This window comes from Castor canadensis, chromosome 4, assembly GCF_047511655.1.
Source record: "Castor canadensis chromosome 4, mCasCan1.hap1v2, whole genome shotgun sequence".
Classification (NCBI taxonomy): Eukaryota; Metazoa; Chordata; class Mammalia; order Rodentia; family Castoridae; genus Castor; species Castor canadensis.
The window spans coordinates 119,394,166-119,412,234 of NC_133389.1; the positions used below are offsets into that span (position 1 = coordinate 119,394,166).

At 36.0% G+C, this 18,069-nt stretch overlaps 1 protein-coding gene across 4 annotated transcripts in view; it reads left to right on the top strand.

Moving 5' to 3' along the window:
* The window catches only part of Scn2a (sodium voltage-gated channel alpha subunit 2), a 167,314-nt gene that overhangs the window by 56,616 nt on the left and 92,629 nt on the right, over positions 1 to 18,069 (top strand). The window contains exons 1-3 of one of the 4 annotated variants that reach the window (XM_074071000.1): positions 9,879 to 10,031; positions 11,675 to 11,992; positions 12,922 to 13,039. In XM_074071000.1, the coding sequence (XP_073927101.1) occupies positions 11,726 to 11,992; positions 12,922 to 13,039 (385 nt within the window). In that variant the 5' untranslated portion in view covers positions 9,879 to 10,031; positions 11,675 to 11,725. Of the gene's footprint in view, positions 1 to 9,878; positions 10,032 to 10,135; positions 10,278 to 11,674; positions 11,993 to 12,921; positions 13,040 to 18,069 lie in introns of those variants that run through there. The other 3 variants (XM_074071001.1, XM_074070999.1, XM_074071002.1) reach the window with 3 other exon arrangements.

Genomic DNA, 18,069 nt, shown 5'->3' on the forward strand with positions numbered 1-18,069 from the left:
GGAGATGAATTAAAGTAAAGAAAAATGTATATAGAGGGAAGAATGAAGAGGTTAATACTGAATTAATTTTCTACTTTGAGTAAAATATAAATTCAGATAATGAAGAAGAGATAAAATTTTCCAGATCCAATAAGAATTGGTAAGACTTTTCAAGCTAATAAAGTGAATTGTGAACTTTGTGTGCTAGTGAAATAAGCTACAGAAGCAGGAACAAATGTGTGAATATGTATAAGTTAGTGTGCTTGTGAGCATATGGATAGTGTCTGTGTGTGTGTGTGTGTCACAGAGAGAGAGAGAGAGAAAGAGAGAGAGAGAAAGAGAGAGAGAGAGAGAGAGAGCTAGCCTGACTTTTGGTCAAGGACCATGTATAAGGCCCTATATTGTAGATATGTCATAGTGTATATAGTCACATATATGGTATATAAGACTCACATCATAATATATAAACTATACAAGACAGAAAAGAGCATATTGAGTGAAAATAAGAAGGAAGGTACTGAATAAATATAGGCTTAAAGAAATGAATTCACCAATTAGTTATTGAGAAACTTGTTTCAGGTAAGAGACTATGCAGGGTACTTTGGAAACCACAGGGAAAGATGAAATAAGTTAAGATGAGAAGAAAGGAGAGATACATAAATCAAGCATCTTTATGTGCCAGGCACAGTGCTGTCTTCATTAAGCACTTTCTATGCATCAATCATCATATCAGATATAAACTTATCTGAGAAAACTCAAAGTAAGCCTTCATTTCTTACTGGATGAGAAAAGTGAATCTCATCAGAGACTTACCCAAGGTCAAACTCACTGAGTTAGTAAATGGCAGGGACAGATTTTTATTCAAATCATTTGATTCAAAGCTCATGTTCTTTCTAGTGTCTCATGACTTCAGAAAGGAGAGATAGCTTCTAGCTTAGAAAATGAAGAGAGGCTGCTTAGAGAAAAATGATATGTAGGTTAATTTTGATGCATTAATTTTAATTGGTTTTATTGGGACAGGGAATACCTTTCATTACAAGGGAAAGAAACTGAGCAAGAATACAAAGTGTGAAATATGAGGGCTATGGAGCAGAAATAGTTCACCTTTAGCTGAGCATCATCAAAGAAGTATAAAGGAGTAAAATAAATTTAAGATCAGATCACAAAAGAATAACAAACTTGAGCTTTTAATTAGAATTAAAACTTTAAATGTGAAAGTTTTAGACAGTTTGTTAATATAACTATAGTCATGTTTTAAAAATATAGTAGCATTTATACAAAATGGATAGATGAGAAACAGACTAAAAAATGAAAACTGTTTATAGCACTATTGCTAACTGATAGTAAGTTCCTAACTCTGGTGTTGGCAATGGAAAGAAAGAGAAGGAAAGAGACAGGAAAGAATAATTTGAGAGGCACAATTGACAGGAATTGATGAACAGAAGGAGGGAGGAGATAGATGACATTGACACTGTGAAGCTGAGTGCAGGAGACAATGCCTTTAAAAGAAATAAGAAAGATAATCTGGCTTGGTGGAAAGGTCAATATTACTGTGTACCCAGACTATTATAGTGCTTTGACCATCATAGAAGATACTCATTATAATCATTTATCTATTCATTTAGTCCCTATTCTGCCATGGATTGTCCTAAGAGCCAGAGGTATCAAAACAAAAAGAAAAGAGGAAAATAAAATTTCTTTCTTTGGGTTAGTACAGTGGACATTGTGTTACTCCACCCAAACCAAGTCATCTTGGTCCCTTCTTTTTTTTTTCTTGGTCCCTGCTCCCCTGTGGCTGAGTATTTTGCTTCTAGGAATCTGTACCTGTGTCTCTCTTTAGAGGACTGCTTCCAGGTTATTTAAATCTTTTTCCCACTTGACCACAAAGACTAAAGTGCCTGGGAATTTATATTTCTCACCCACATCCTTAGCCAATGATAGACTATTACAGTCCTTTAAAGAAGACAAACAAAATTTGGAAATCACAACTTTGGATAGCTACTTCTTCATCCAGACCTTTAGTTTCCCCCAATCCCTTAATAGGTTGATCCTGGAAAAACTTCCTTAAACCATCTCATTGTCTGCTTCTGAAGAAAGTAACCTAAGGCATGTAATTTGCATTCTGTTGGCAGAAACAGATAATATAAATAACTCAGTTGTATGGTGGATTAGGAGTTGAAGTTATAGAACGAAATAAAGAACGAGATGTGTTCATGGTGTGTGGGGGTGTGTCTGAAATGTATGCACACATGCGTTTGTAGGAGGCGGTGTGCAGCTTACACAGTGTGGTTAGGGAAGGCATCACAGAGGTCACAGCTGAGCAAAGAATATGAAGTGCTGAGGGAATGAGCCATGCAAATGATGCAGGTGCAGTGAGCAAGGGGGAAGCACGTCAGACAGAGGGGAAAGCAAGGGCTAAGTCATGATCAGGGATGTGTCTACAGGGCTTGGATAAGAGTGACCATGCAGGACAGGACAGGGCAGGAGAAGAAGTGAGAGATGGTGGTGATGAACGTGGGCAGATCTTACAGGCCAACAGAAGCCACTATATGTATTTTGATGTTTCCTGACTAAGATGGAGAGTGATTGTGGAGTTTTAGTAGATTAGTAATTCAATTGTGTTGTGTTTAAAATAATCTTGCTACTGTATTGAAGAGACCAAGAATGAAGCTGGGAGAGCAGTTCAGAGATCATTACTAGGGTGGGATTCATGGGAATTCACACAGAGCTGTATATTCAGAAGGGTCCACATATGGATCTAATGCTCTGCACTCAGCAACTTGATATTTTTAGTAGTTTATCTTTGAATTTGGATTATGTTTGTAAGGTCCATGGAATGAAAGAAGGTCATATCTAAATCTTCCTGCAGCATCCCTGTTGGAACCCTGTCCCCTGGTATTTCAGGTTGCTTAGCCTCCTTCCACCTCTTCCTAATGACTATTGCCACCTTCCACCATGGACTATACTAGGTTGCTCATGGAGAAAAATCTTCTCTCTACTATCATTAACATTGTTGAGGTTTCCAGGCACAAATATAGGTCAAGTTGCAATCAGGAACAAATACTGTGTGCTGGCAGCACCAAGGTAAGTGAAATAGTCTCTTGTCCACTCCCAATCCAGGTGTGTTCAAGTACAGAGGTTTCAGTTCCTTGGGTGCCACTGCTTCAAAACATTAGTTAGAGCCATAGGCTAATGTCAAGGTAAATTGACTTCTTTGGCTCCTACTGGAGTCACATTGCTTCAGTCCAGCAGCTCGTAGCACGAATTTGGCAGTAGGAGTGGAAGACAGGGCAGAGAGAAGCTTGAGCTCTACTCTTGCCCTCTATCTCCTTGCTCTAGTTAGTGCAACATTAAACAGCAGATAAAAAAAGCATCAAATCAGGAGCTCATTCACATTATGTAAGAAAAAGTTTTATGTTTTCTTACCTTGTAATGCCCCTCCTTTTGCCACTTGAATAAAGAAGCCCCACATTTTCATTTTGCATTGCACTCCATAAATTGTGTTAGTGGATAACTACAATTGAAGGATTATAACTTAAAGGTCATGATGACTTGACCAGGGTGCTGGAAGTTGAGGAAGTGAGAAATGGTTGTATTCTAGATATTTTCTGAACATAGAACAAAAGAATTTTCTAATAGATGTGATACAGTACAGAAGAGCAAGAGAAAGGATTCAAGGATGACTCTAAGGTTTTTCACCTAAGGAATTGGTTATCATTTGTTGAATGGATGGATGGATGGATGAGTGCCCTATTTCATCTATGCCTGAAATACGTTGATGGTAATAAAGCCATAGGAATAAAAGTGAATCTTATAGGTATTTTTAAGAGGTAGATAAACAAAGATTTGATTACAGAGATATAAATTAAATAAAGGAGAGAGAAGTAAAAACACTTCGATTTAGGGAAATAGAATTGGTACCATCGAAAGAAATAAAGCATTTTAATATTATGGTTTGAATATGAAATGTTCCTCAGAGGCTTATGTATATATGCTTGGTCCCCTGCTGGTGGTGTTATTTTTGGGAGGGATTCTGGAAACATCAGAAGGTGTGGCCTATTTGGAGGAGTAGGTCACTGGGGTGATGCCTTTGAAGGTTATAGCTGGTCCTCAGTACTTGGTCTCTTCCTCTCTCTCTTCCTGTTAACCATGATGTGACTAGCTTCCACCACATATTTCTGTCACACATGGCTCCTACCACTATGATGTTCTGCCCAAGTACAAGGTGTCAAGCAACCATGGGCTGAACCCTCTGAAACCATGGGCCAAAATAAATTTTCCTCCTTGAGTTGTTTATTATAGGTATTTCATCACATGATGAAATGCCGACTAACACATAAAGAAAGGGCAAATTATCTAGCAAAGATAATTTCAGTTTTGGAATGTTCACTTGAGGTTCCAGAAACAGATAGCCAAAGAGAGATTGTCTGGATGTAATGAGATCCTAAATGAGTGTTCAGTACTAGGGATCATATTCAGAGCATCACCATGCAGCTGTAATGGTGTACAGGAATGGGCAACTGATTGAGAAATAAATATAAGGAGAGAGTTATACGATATTGCAGAACAAACTTTGTGTGCCACTTATCATTAGAAAGGAAGAGGAAGAACATAAACCTGAAAAGGGCCAGAGAAAGCAAGTTCAGAACAGGCTACAGTAAAGTGACGCAGAAATTAAAGACCCACCTTTCTAAAGAGTCATCAGTCATGTCAATGTACAAGTTCCTTATAAATGTGTAAGCTCCTCCTCCATGTTAAAACCAATATACTCAATATGGCCCACGTGAAGATATCTAAGATAATTTAGGCTTTCCAATAGAGGTCAAGTTAGTCCCACAATGCCAAGGTTATCAGAAGAAACTAGTTATTACAGTTTTCCTAATATGAGTGAGCCTGCTGGATTCTAAAATTATCTTGGGTATAGATAAGACATTTCACACTATTTTTTTCAGTTAGCCTGTCAGTGGTACATCTCTCACTTTTGAGGGAAAAATAGAACAATGAAATATATTTAGTATTTGAAATCAGACATATGTGAATTTAAACTTTTATTCAATGTAACAATGGCAAGCTACCAAACATCTATAAACCCTGAACACTACCATTTGGAATGTGACAACAAAAATACTTCAGAAATGCTGCAACAATTAAATAAGTAAAATCAAGAACCTAGTAGGGTGTCAGAATTTAGACTCTGTATTGACAAGACACAAAGAAACAAATCCATGGTCTCTTAGGATCTCATTCTGTCTTCTCTGATTCTTTCTCTCCTTGACATGAAGATATACACATATACATGCCCACATGCACACATGTATGCATAAAAAACTTGTATCTAGGAAAGGCTTAGTGTTTTTACTGTTTTTATTAGTTTTTTAATTTTTATTGTTTTGTTTGTTTCACAGTTCTCAGGATGCAACTGAGGGCCCCCACATGCTGGGCAAGTTTTTTACTACAGCTTTATCTCCAGCACTTAAGGATAATTTTTTGAGCATTATTTTTCATTTCAAAGCCCACCCCCAGGTGGGCTTGTTCTGACCTGGGAAAAATACCCAGACATTCAAATCTACTGCCCCATTGAGTTTAGAAGCTGCTTTTGATTCCACCACGGAAAAGGATGAGGGCTTATAGAAAAACTTTAGGTAGAAATCTTTCATAAAAAAGAAAGAAGAAGGAAGACTAAGTTATAAATACTCAGGCATACATAACAAATGGAAAGGTCTCACCCTCACAGGAGAATCACACCCAGGAAATTCTCTTCCTACCTGATGATGAAGGTCCAGAAATGAAATTTTTTGATCCCAGAATAATCTATGCATTAAGAATAAATATGTCATCAGATCGAAGGCGGCTTTTGTGTCGATGAGCCACTGAGAGAAGATTGATTCAGTGCCTGGCAATCTACTAACATATAATACATCTGAAGATTTAAGAAGGAACTGTAAATATACGACAGCCAACCTACAATAGAAAAACAAAAGGAAAATGTTTATATAAAGATACAGGTATATCTCCTTTTTTATAATTTATGGTTATCAGGACAATTTAACATTAAGTGATTATTTATAAGTTGAATTATATTATGATAAAATTCATATGCATTTCAGTTAATGGCAAATTATGTCTTAAGACATAGCAATAATTTAAATCAATGCCTATACTTTTATGAAGAATAATGCTCAGTTCATATAATATGATAATGAAGAAATGAAAAAAAGTTTCATATTAGAATAAGCCTCATATTTAAAGAAAAAAATGACAGTTTTCTGACCAGTACATACTGAACTTAAGTCTTACATAATCTATTGTGCACTGTTCCTAATCAATTGCAGAAAAAAAAAAGTAAGTTTGATTGTCCAGAACTTTCTCTCCTTGTGGAAATTGTTAGTTACAGAAATGAGCTGGTGGATTAAGCCTAAAGAGAGAAAGTTACACAAAAACACAGCAGGTAATGATCAGGAAGCTCTTGAGAACATAGACTCAAAGTTTTGGATTAAGGAAGCTAGAAAGTAAATCTTCAAACAATGCTTAGCAAGGCTTTTCTTAGTTCATTTTATACTACTCTAATATACAGAAGAAATTAAATTTATAATTTATAATTGTAAAACAGGATTTGAAGGGCACTTCTAGAAAAGGATATTCCTCAGTCTTTCTTGGCTTTCTTAACACTTGGTTAAAAAAGTCTCTAAGGTTTTGAACACTTGTTATCCACAACCATTAATTGTAAATTAATCCCTATCTATGAGATTTCACAACTCAATCATTTTCTTAGTTCAAGTTTTATTGCACAAAATACATAAATGATTTTTTTTTTGGTGGTAGTACTGGGGTTTGAACTCAGGGCCTCATGCTTGCTAGGCAGGTGCTCTACCATTTAAGCCACTCCACCAGGTCCTTTTTTGTGTTGGGTGTTTTTGAAATAGGCTCGTCTGAACTATTTGCTTGGGCTGTCCTCAAACCAAGATCCTCCTGAGCTCTGCCTCCTGAGTAGCTAGGGTTACAGATATGAGCCACTAGCTAGGGTTACAGATATGAGCCACCAGCACCTGGCTATAATTGCTGATCTTTATGAAGAGAAATTAGCTACATGATAATTATTACAACACATCCTTTTTTATTGCCAGTCCATAAAACTATAACAATTTTGTTTTGGAAATATCATTATGCATGCTAACATGGCTTAATTTCTTTATATTTTAATTTGGAAAGTTAATGCTAGTTTTTTATAAATTGAAAGGGAAACTTTATAGAAATGTCATCAGAATTTAGAAACCTAATTTTCAAATATTTTTGTTCTCTGACCACTTCAAATAGCATTGTATATCTTTCTCATAATTGGTGGGTGTTCTAAAGATAGGGTCTGGACTCAAAAGTTGGAGCATTGGCCAGGAATGGGGGTTCATGCCTGTAATCTCAGCACTCAGGAGGCTGAGGCAGGGAAATCATGAGTTTGAGACCAAGTTGGGCTATATAGCAAGATCCTACCTCAAAAAACAAAAGCAAAAATAAGCGTTGTAACAAAATCTTCTGTCTGAAAAATAATACAAATGAATATAGTTTTAAATCTTCAGGTGCCTGTCATATAGGATTCTCATAAAATATCAGACCAGAACCAAGGGAATAAAAATTAATTTGCGTGATTTCTGAAAATCTCATCCAGGAACATTAGTAAAAGGAGATTATAACTCTTATTTCAAATCTTCATTACCAGAGTCTCTTTGAGATGGGAAAACTATTCAGATATTTGCTTATGTTATGCCTGAATAGTTTGGTAAAAGATTTTGTGTTCACTGTTTGAAGTATTCTAAGGTACACTCTATGGTTAGGATTAATGGGAGAGAAAGGTGTGACCCCACAGTTGACACAGTATCAGAAAAACAGCACCAATGGTTGTGTGCTTCTGACAGAGGATTCCAGAAAAATCTCAAATACTGTATAATTTTTAGAAACATGGATTCTGTAGCTAGAGAACATTGGGCTTCAATTTTGGCTCTACTATTTTCAGTTGTAAGAACTTAAGTGTTGCAAATTATTTCACTTATTGACACCTCAGTTTCTATATCATTTAAATGGGCTTGGTCATAGTACCTACTTCACTAGATTGTTGTATGGGCTAAATGGTTTCATAGCTCTTAAAACAGTGCTTGACAAAAAGTTGCTATTATATGTCATTCGACAAATAAAGCTGATGCTCGCCATGGACATTTGTGAAGTATTTGTGTGTTTGATTACAGTAGTACCATTTACCTGGTCCCTAAATTTCACTACACAAAGTGTGTGTGTGTATGTGTGTGTATCCTAATGTTGATAGTTTTGATAACTCTATTCTTCAAATTTGAGGGCTTTGCAAATGTGACTAGTATGTGACTAGTGTGCCCACTTATTTCTTTTGTTGTCCAGTATTAATCTCCTCTCATCCCAACAATAAACCCCAACTCTGCTTTTGGAAAACTTCTATGTCCCTGTTTAATCTTCCTCATTCCAAGAGTCAGCCATGTGGCTTAGGGGAGACCACTTACAGCACAACATCACCCTGAACAGAGTAAAGAGTGCTTACTTCAGGAAGGGCATGTGACCCAACTGGAGTCAGTGAGAGACCATGAGAGTTTTCTGAGGTTTTTTTTCCTTTCAGAGTTGTCTTGGAGGTTGTCAGACTGGATCTGCAATAGCATCTTACTGCAGTAAGGGAAGAATTTCTAATGAAATTTATCATCTATCTATGAGCATAACTATGTAGTCTTAGCATCAGTTGAGCTCCTGAGTCATCCTATGCTTAAAGTTAGCCCTAAACAGACAGTAAACTACAAACCAAGAAATCCCTTTTTCTCTCCTTTTTTTTTTCTTTTTGATTCAACCAGTTTGAGCCACTCTTCTTTCTTTTAAATATAGTGACTAAAATATTCTTTCTGGCTAGATCATCCCCTTTTTCATTTCCAACAAGTTGGAATGAAAATGATGAAGCCAGAAAATGTGCAAACATACATATTTTCATTATTAATTAGTGCCACCATCTGATTTTTATTTACTATTTATTTCAGGGTTAGATTGCATGAGCAAGTATTTCTTTTCATGATTGAGTAAAGATCAAAGATTTCTGATATCAGACTTTGAGTTTGAATCCTGCTTATAGGGTTTCAGGGAACTTCTCCTGGTCTTAGTGCACCTCCGTTCTTCAAGTTTCAAATGTGGATCATGGAAGCATGTGTTCGACTTACGGGGAAGAGGAAATGGGACAGTGCATGCAGACTCGTAGCCTAGTCACATCTTAACTTTGCCAGAAGTTAGAAACTAGCCTTTACGACTTTGCTTTCTGTCAGTACTTTTTAACTTTTTGGTTGCTTTTCAATGACTTAAGTCAGGGATAAAATAAGATTGATGTATTATCAGGTTAATTTTTCCTGGGAAAAGTTAACTTCTATGGCACAAAGGCTGTGTTGAATTAGAAAAGAATTTTGAGTTTCAGATACTTTGGGACTGAGGCTGTTAAACCCAAACTATATGGAATACCCCCATTAATATAATTGCCGTTTTATTCAGGCTTTTATTTTTAATCCTTCACTATTTACTTTCTGTTTACTCTTAACTTCAATTATTTATATCGATTGAATGACTTTCTAACTTAGCAAATAAAAAGAATGAACAGAAGCATTGTCTGTTAACAAAAGTAATTATTGAAACCAGCAATGTTATAACGTTTAGGTCTAAGAAAAGCTTAAAGGAGAGCAGAACTCCATCACTGAAATCTTTGGGCTGCTTCATTTGTGTCTGTGTACACACTGTGAAGGTGGATTTCTTCACAGTTCCCCGCCCTCTAGTGGTAGCTATAGTAATGCCACTTTGTAGTCTCTGCACAGGAAATGCCTGTTCTTACTTCAGTTACCAGAATCCCTTTACAGGAAGTTAGGTGTGGTCTTTGAAGGAGAATTAAAAAAAAAAAAAGAAAAAGAAAAAGAAAAAAGAAAAAAAAATTAAAGCATGATGGAATTTTAGCTGCAGTCTTCTTGGTACCAGCTTATCAATCCCCAACCATGAGTGTAAAAGATTCTGCAGGGGTAATGTTTTCATATTCTTCTTATGCTTGTTCTCTGTAAGGCTTCTGTACCTTTACAGTAGAATCCTTGGGGAAATCTGCAGGGGGAACACGTTCATTTTGAAGCTGCTGCTGCATGTTTTAGCATGTCTCTTATATTAGAAGATCCAGGCATGACATTTTACAACCTTGACTGTGTAAAGACCGTCTTCATGCCTATGACTGTTGCTAGGCATGAGGGTCTCTGGGGATGGGTGAGGAAAATGAGGTATGTTTTGGAGGTGCTGTGATACTGTGATGAGAGCAATCTGATAGCTGGTGTCTGAAAGGTTCTGGTCAACTTCAAAAAATTTTTTGATGGAAACTATACAATAGCTTATGTTATTTCAGTATTCCTTCTGTTTTATGTGGTAAATACTGCAGAAATGAATTGAATATTAACATATTTTACACTTAGAAAATGTTTCTCATATATTTTAGAGGCAACTCTCATTTCTGTGGTGTAGAGGTTGAAAGAGATTGATTTTTTTATTAACAAAAAAGGAAAAAACTGAAGTGATTTTATACAGATGGCATTCAGCAGTCAAGATTTTCAATGTATTGTTTAAATAATGTAGAAACTCCTGTCTCTGGTTCAGAGATTACATTTGGAATCATTGCTATGCTGTGTTAACTTAATCTACTTTAATAAAATATGATTTGTATACCAGTAAAACTCCATTTATGTTATCACAAAGACTCATATAATAGATATATGTTTAAAAGATATGGTATGTTAAACTTACTAGTCTTCACAAGTCCAAATCCTGAAATGGATACTCATACTACTATGCTAGATTTTTGTAAAATGAGACCTTTTTGGAAAAATGGTGTCTCTTTGGTATTTCCTAAGGTATGGCAAATTTGTTCACTTAAGATGCAATTACACTAGCTAGCAGCAGGTTGCAAAGCCAGGGGGGGTCCAAACTACAGACCTCTGATGTGACTGACCTCCTGTCTGGTTTGGCAGGAGCTGGGTCCCTTCCTGTGTAGTTTCTGAGCAGTTCCAAACAGAATCCTGCATCTCTTGCTCCTCCCATTCCCTTGGTTTCAAGCAGTATCTACCTATGTTCTCACAGCCTGGCATTTCAGGATTTCCAGAGCTCTTTCCCTGGTGTAATGATTTTGAATAAACTCTTAAAGTAGATAAAGTGGGTCAAAGGGAACCTGGAGAAAAGCATGGAGATACAAGATCCTCACATAGCCCTGGTTCTACAATTTTGCATGCTTTTCATCTCTTGTTTTGGATCTGATATATTTTCAGAAAGAATGCTGAAAAACATGGCTGCCAAATTATTCACACAAGTGAAACAGCAAGCACAAATCAGTATCCTCCATTTCCAAGTTCAGAATTGGGTATTTTTCTCCAAGTAGCACAATCACTTTAAACATTTTGGGAGTGGGAGATTAAATTACCTCATAGACACCTACTGAATGTGAAAGATAGATCTACATGAAAGCAAATGAATGCATGCATAAGATTGCCTAAATGTTAAATACAGCTTCTTTTGTAAAGTACTCTACCTATCTTGGTTTATATATCTATGTCACTGCTCAGTGTCATATAATTGCTACAGTCATCTTTTATCCTAATGGTCATTGCTTTTTTCCCCCCTGTTTCTGTAGCACTTTCTTATGCGAGGAGCTAAACAGTGATTAAAGGAGCAGGATGAAAAGATGGCACAATCAGTGCTGGTACCGCCAGGACCTGACAGCTTCCGCTTCTTTACCAGGGAATCCCTTGCTGCTATTGAACAACGCATTGCAGAAGAGAAAGCTAAGAGACCCAAACAGGAGCGCAAGGATGAAGATGATGAAAATGGCCCAAAGCCAAATAGTGACTTGGAAGCAGGAAAATCCCTTCCATTTATTTATGGAGACGTTCCTCCAGAGATGGTGTCAGAGCCCCTGGAGGACCTGGACCCCTACTATATCAATAAGAAAGTGAGTTCTTAGTCAAATTGATTTATTTCCGCTAATATCCAATTGTGTCTGGGCTGGTCCCAGGGGTCACGGTGAACAATATTGTGCCTTTTCCTGTCTGCTAAAGTACCACAAGGATGCTGGATGGACCTGGTCAAGTAAAGGAGCAATTATCCTCCAAGTCTTTTGGAAGCATTCATTTGAACCTGCATTCTTGACACAGGCAGAGAACTGAAAAGGCTTTCTGCAGCGGGCAACTGAGGAAGGACAAAAGCCTACTCACTTTCAGATATAATTATATCATAAATTGATATAATTTAAGATGCAAATAGAGCTCAATTCTCTTGCAGTATGGTGAAATGAAAAGTAGAGAGAAGGAAAATATTTTATTGTCTTTATATTTCCAAGAGTAGTATCTATTTCTTCTTTATTATCTCTAGCTCTATATAAGTCCTTGAGTCTTTAGTAGGTTTAATCATATCTTCACACTATAGACTTTCTCTTTCCATGGCTCTCTGCCAAAGAAATAATAGTAGTTAACATGAAAATGCTAAAAAAAGTTTTAGCAAAAAACACCCTTGGGAAACTTCAGAGTTCTCATGAGAAAATGATGTAATTGAAGAAGTAACCAAAGCCTCATTGCTGTGTTTTATGTGAATTATTAATGTAGATTAAAATACTGATAACAAAACTTGATAAAGATGCTAACAATTCCTGTGGCACTGACCACAAATTATCTTAATATTCTTTAAATCCTCATGTCACTTATCCAGTTTAGGGGAGTCTGCCATGTTCAGAGGGAAAAAAGCACTATCATCCTATCATATGTTCATAATTAGCATATTACTATTTTATAGAGCAATGTTTCTAAATTTGTTCTTATCCATCTGCTAAAGTGTCCTGAATGTGTATTCTAAATTCTGTTTTACATGTTGTGTTTTCTTTTTCAGACATTTATAGTATTGAATAAAGGGAAAGCAATCTCTCGATTCAGTGCCACCCCTGCCCTGTACATTTTAACTCCTTTCAACCCTATAAGAAAATTAGCTATTAAGGTTTTGGTACATTCATATCCTTTTTATAATATCTACATGGTTTTTTTTTTTTGACCAAATTCTTGAGCTGAGCATTTTTGAAATATATGTGGTTAGCAATGTTATTTGCTCTTTGTTTTTTCTCTTAATCAACAGATAACCTGATGCAAAATGGGCACGTAGGTAAGTAGAGCACCTTTTCCCATCATCTTTTTTTTTTATTGTTGTGCTAGGTGGGGATACATTGCGTCATTTACAAAAGTTCTTACAATGTATCAAAGGTATCATGTTTGAATTAACCCCCTCCACCATTCTCCTTTATCCCCCCATTCCTGGAATAGTTTTACCAGGTGTCATTTTTCGGTTTATGAACATGTGTACACAGTATTTCCACCGTTCAGCCTCTTACATCCTTTCCCTACCTCCTCCCCCCTCCCACTGGTACCAACCCCAGGCAGGACCTGTTCTGCCCTCCTGTTCTCCTTTTTGGAAAAAGAAAGGGAAAAAAATGACAGTTTTTCTTGTTTGCAATAAAGGTAGTGATACTGGGAGTTTCCCTGTGGTATTTCCATGTATATATATGCATTATAAACCCAATTGGTTCATCTCCTCTACTTTTCTTCATTCTACCTTGGTCCCTTTCTTATGGTGGTTTCAGCTGCTTTAAGATTTCTGTATTCATTCTTGTATAAAGAGTACATCAACCATATTCACCTTCTTAACTTCCTTCTTATACCATTCATCTCTTGTATGTGACTTCCCTTGGCATGATGTGTTTTTCAAAATACTGCTGAAACATGATGCCTTTGACCTTCTCAACCTGGCTAACTTCACTTAAGATGATGTTCTCCAGGTCCACCCATTTACTTGCAAATGACAAAATTTCATTCTTCTTGTGACTGAATAAAATTCCATAGTTTATAAATACCACATTTTCTCAATTCATTCATCAGTAGTGGGGCATCTTGTCTGTTTCCATAGATTAGCTATTGTGAATGATGCTGTGATAAAAATGGGTGTGCAGGTGCCTTTATTGTAACCTGACTTACAGTCCTTTAGGTATATCCTTAGGAGTGGAATTGCTGGATCATATAGCAGTTCTACTTTTAGTTCTTTGAGGAGCCTCCATACTGTTTCCCATAGTGGTTTTACTAATTTAAATTCCCACCAGCAGTGAATGAGGGTTCTCATTTTCCCCACATCTTCACCAACATTTGTTACTATTTGTGTCCTTAATGGTAGCCATTCTAACAGGAGTGAGATGGAATCTTAACATGGTTTTGATTTGAATTTTCTTTATGCTCAGGAATGTTGAGCATTTTTTCATGAGTGTTTTAGCCATTTGGACTTCTTCCTTTGAAAAAGCTCTGTTCAATTCTTTTGCCCATTTCTTCATTGTGTCATTGATTTTTTTAGGAGTTTAGTTTTTTGAGTTCCCTGTTTATTCTGGTTATCAATCATTTATCAGATGTATAGCTGGAAAAGATTTTCTCCCATTCTGTGGGCTGCCTTTCCAATTAACAAAACATTTCTTTGGTTAACAACCAAAGAAGCTTTTTGGTGACTTTGTCAAAAATCAGGTGCGCACAGCTGCATGGATTCATATCTGGGTCCTCTATTCTGTTCCACTTGTCTCCATATCTGTTTTTGTGCTGTTTTCATTGCAATGGCTTTGTAGAATAGTTTTAAGTCATATATTGTGATACCTCCAGCCTTATTCTTTTTGCTTAGTGTTGCCTAGGCTATTCCAGGTCTTTTGTGCTTCCAAATGAAGTTTAGGGTTGATCTTTCAATCTCTGTGATGAATGTCATTGGAAGTTTGATGAGAATTACATTGAACATATAGATTGCTTTTGGCAATATAGCCATTTTGACAGGTTGATTCTACCAATCCACGAGCATGGGAATTCTTTCCATCTTCTGGACAATTTCTTTCTTCAGAGGTTCATAGTTTTCCTTGTAGAGGTCTTTCTCATACTTTGTTAAGCTTATCCCCAGGTATATTACTTTTTTTGAGGCTATTGTAAGTGGAATTGTTTTCCTATATTCTTTCTCAATCTGCTCATTGTTGTTGTATTGAGAGACTACTTATTTTTATAAATTGATTTTGTATCTTGCTACTTTTATGAAGCTGTTTATGGTGTCTAAGAGTTTTTTGGTGGAATTTTTGTGATATTTTAGGTATAAGATCATGTCATATGCAAATAAGGATAGTTCAACTACTTCCTTTCCTATTTGTATTCCTTTTATTTCTTCTCCCTGTCTTACTACTCTGGCTAAAAATTCCAACACTAAGTTAAACAAGTTAAACAAGAAATTCCAACACTAAGTTCAACAAAATACCCTTGTCTTATTCCTGACTTTTGAGGAAATTTTTTCAGTTTTTCCCCATTTAGTATGATCTTGGCTATAGGCTTATTATATATAGCCTTTATTATGTTGAGGTACATTCCTTCTATTCCTAGTTTCATCAGAGTTTTTATCATGAAAGGATGTTGAGTTTTATCACAGCCTTTTTCTGCATCTATTGAGATGATCATGTGGTTTTTGTCTTTGCTTCTGTTAATGCGCTGTATTACATTTAGTGATTTGCTATGTTGAGCAATCCCTGTACTCCAGGGAATAACTGACTTGATCATGGTGTATGATCTTGTTGGTATGCTGTTGAGTTTGGTTTGCCAATATTTTATTGAGGATTTTGGCATCTATGTTCATTAAATAGGTTGGCATGTAATCCTTTTTGTTGTGTCTTTGTCTGGTTTTGGGATCAGTGTAATATGAGTTTCATAGAATGAGTTTGACATTGTTCTTTCCCTTTCTGTTTTATGGGAATTTTTGAGAAAGAGTGTTGGTATTAGTTCTTCTTTAAAGGTCTGCAAGAAGTCAGCAGTGAATATGTCAGATCCTGGACCCATCTTTTTGGAAAGACCCTGTATTGCTGCTTCAATTTCATTACATGTTGTAGATCTGTTTAGGTGATTAATATTCTCATGGTTCAATTTTGACTGGTCATATGTATCTAGAAATTTGTTAATTTCTTCTGGATTTTCCAATTAATTTGAATATATGATTCTTGGGATTTCCTTGGTGTTTATTGTTTTCTCTCCATTTTTTCATTTCTAATTGTATTAATTTGAGTCTTTTCTCTCCTCATTGTAGTGAGATTTGCCAGAGGTTTTTTGACCGTGTTTATCTTTTCAAAGAACCAGCTTTTTGTTTTGTTGATTCTTTGGATGGCTTTTTTGGTCTCTATTTCACTGATTTCTGCCCTTATTTTTTATTATTTCTCTCCTTTTGCTAGTTTTGGGTTTATCTTGTTCTTGTTTTTTTCTAGGTGCTTGAGATGCAGCATTAGGTTATTTATTTGAGATCTTTCTGTGTTTTTAATATATGCACTCATGGCTATAAACTTTCCCTTTAGAACTGCCTGTGTTGTGTCCCATAGATTCTGGTAGTTTGTGCTCTCATTCCAGAAACTTTTTGACTTTCTCATATTTCTTTGATGACCCACTGAACATGGAGTCATGTGTTGTTCAGTCTCCAAGTATTTGAGTATTTTCTCCTGTTTCTTTTGTTGTTGTGTTCTAGTTTTATTCTGTTGTGGTCAGGTAGTATGCAGGGGGTTATTTCAATTTTCTCATATTTGTTAGGACTTGTTTTGTGACCTAAAATATGGTCTATTTTGGAGAAAGTTCCATGGGCCACTGAGAAGAATGTATATTGTGCTGTTGCAGGATGGAATACTCTATAGACATCTGTCATAGAGTATTGTCTATGTCAAAATATCAGGTCCACTTTGATCTATGGTGTCATTTAATGTTAGAGTTTCTTTCTTGATTTTTTTGTCTAGGTGACCTATCTATTGGTGATAGAGGTGTATTTAAGTCTCCCATCACCATTGTGTTGGGGGTCAATCTGTGTTTTTAAGTCCAGTAGTGTATTTTTAATGACGTTGGGTATACTGACATTGGGTCCATTTAAGTTAACAATTATTATTTCTTTTTGACATATTGCTCCTTTTATTATATGTCTCTTTTGGCTACTTTGGGTTTGAAGTCTACTTTATCTGATGTAAATATTAGTACTCCTGTCTGCTTGTGGGGACCAATAGCTTGGTAAATCTTCTTCCACCTTTTCTCCTTGATGTAATGTTTATTTCTGTCTGTAAGGTAGATTTCTTGTAAACAACAGATTGTTGGGTCTTCCTTTTTAATTCAATTTTCCAATTGGTGTCTTTTGATGAGGGAGTTGAGTCCATTATTATTTAGTGTTAATATTGAAAGATACATAGGATTCCTGCCATTTAGTTGTTTTTGTTGTATAAGGATTTGTTTGTATGCAACTAATTCTATGCTACTCACTTATTACTTGTCTTCTCTTCTTTTGGGGTTTAACAATTCCCATCTTTTCATGGTTATGTTTGTTTTCATCTTCTGTGTCTAGGATTTCTTTTAAATCTTCTGTAGTGGTGGTCTATTGGTCATGTATTATTCTTCATTTCTGTTTATTATAGAAGATTTTTATTTCTCCTTCAATTTTGAATGATAGCATTTCTGGGTAGAGTATCAAAGGACTGAAATTGATTTCTATTAGTGCTTGAAACACCTCACATCATGCCCTTTGTGTTTTTAAATTTACTGATGAGACCTCTGCTGTTATTTTGATGGGTTTACCTTTATATTTATTTGATTTTTCTCCCTTATAGCCTTCAATGTTCTTTCTTTGTTCTCTGTGCTAATTGTTTTAACTATAATATATTGTGGAGTGGTTCTGTTTTGGTCAGGTCTATTGGATGTCTAGAGGCTTCCTGTATCTGAATGGGCATCTCTTCCTTAAGATTTGGGAAATTTTCTGGTATTATTTTGTTGAATATGTTGCCTATACCTTTGGTTTGCACCTTTTCTCCTTCAATGCCCATGAGTTTTGTTCTTTGATGGAGTAGCAGAATTCCTGAATATTCCTTTTACAGCTCTTATTTCTTTTGTCTAAGGATTCTTCTGTTTTTTATTTAATAACTATTTTGTCTTTGAGGCCTGAAATTCTGTTTTCCATATGTTCCAGTCT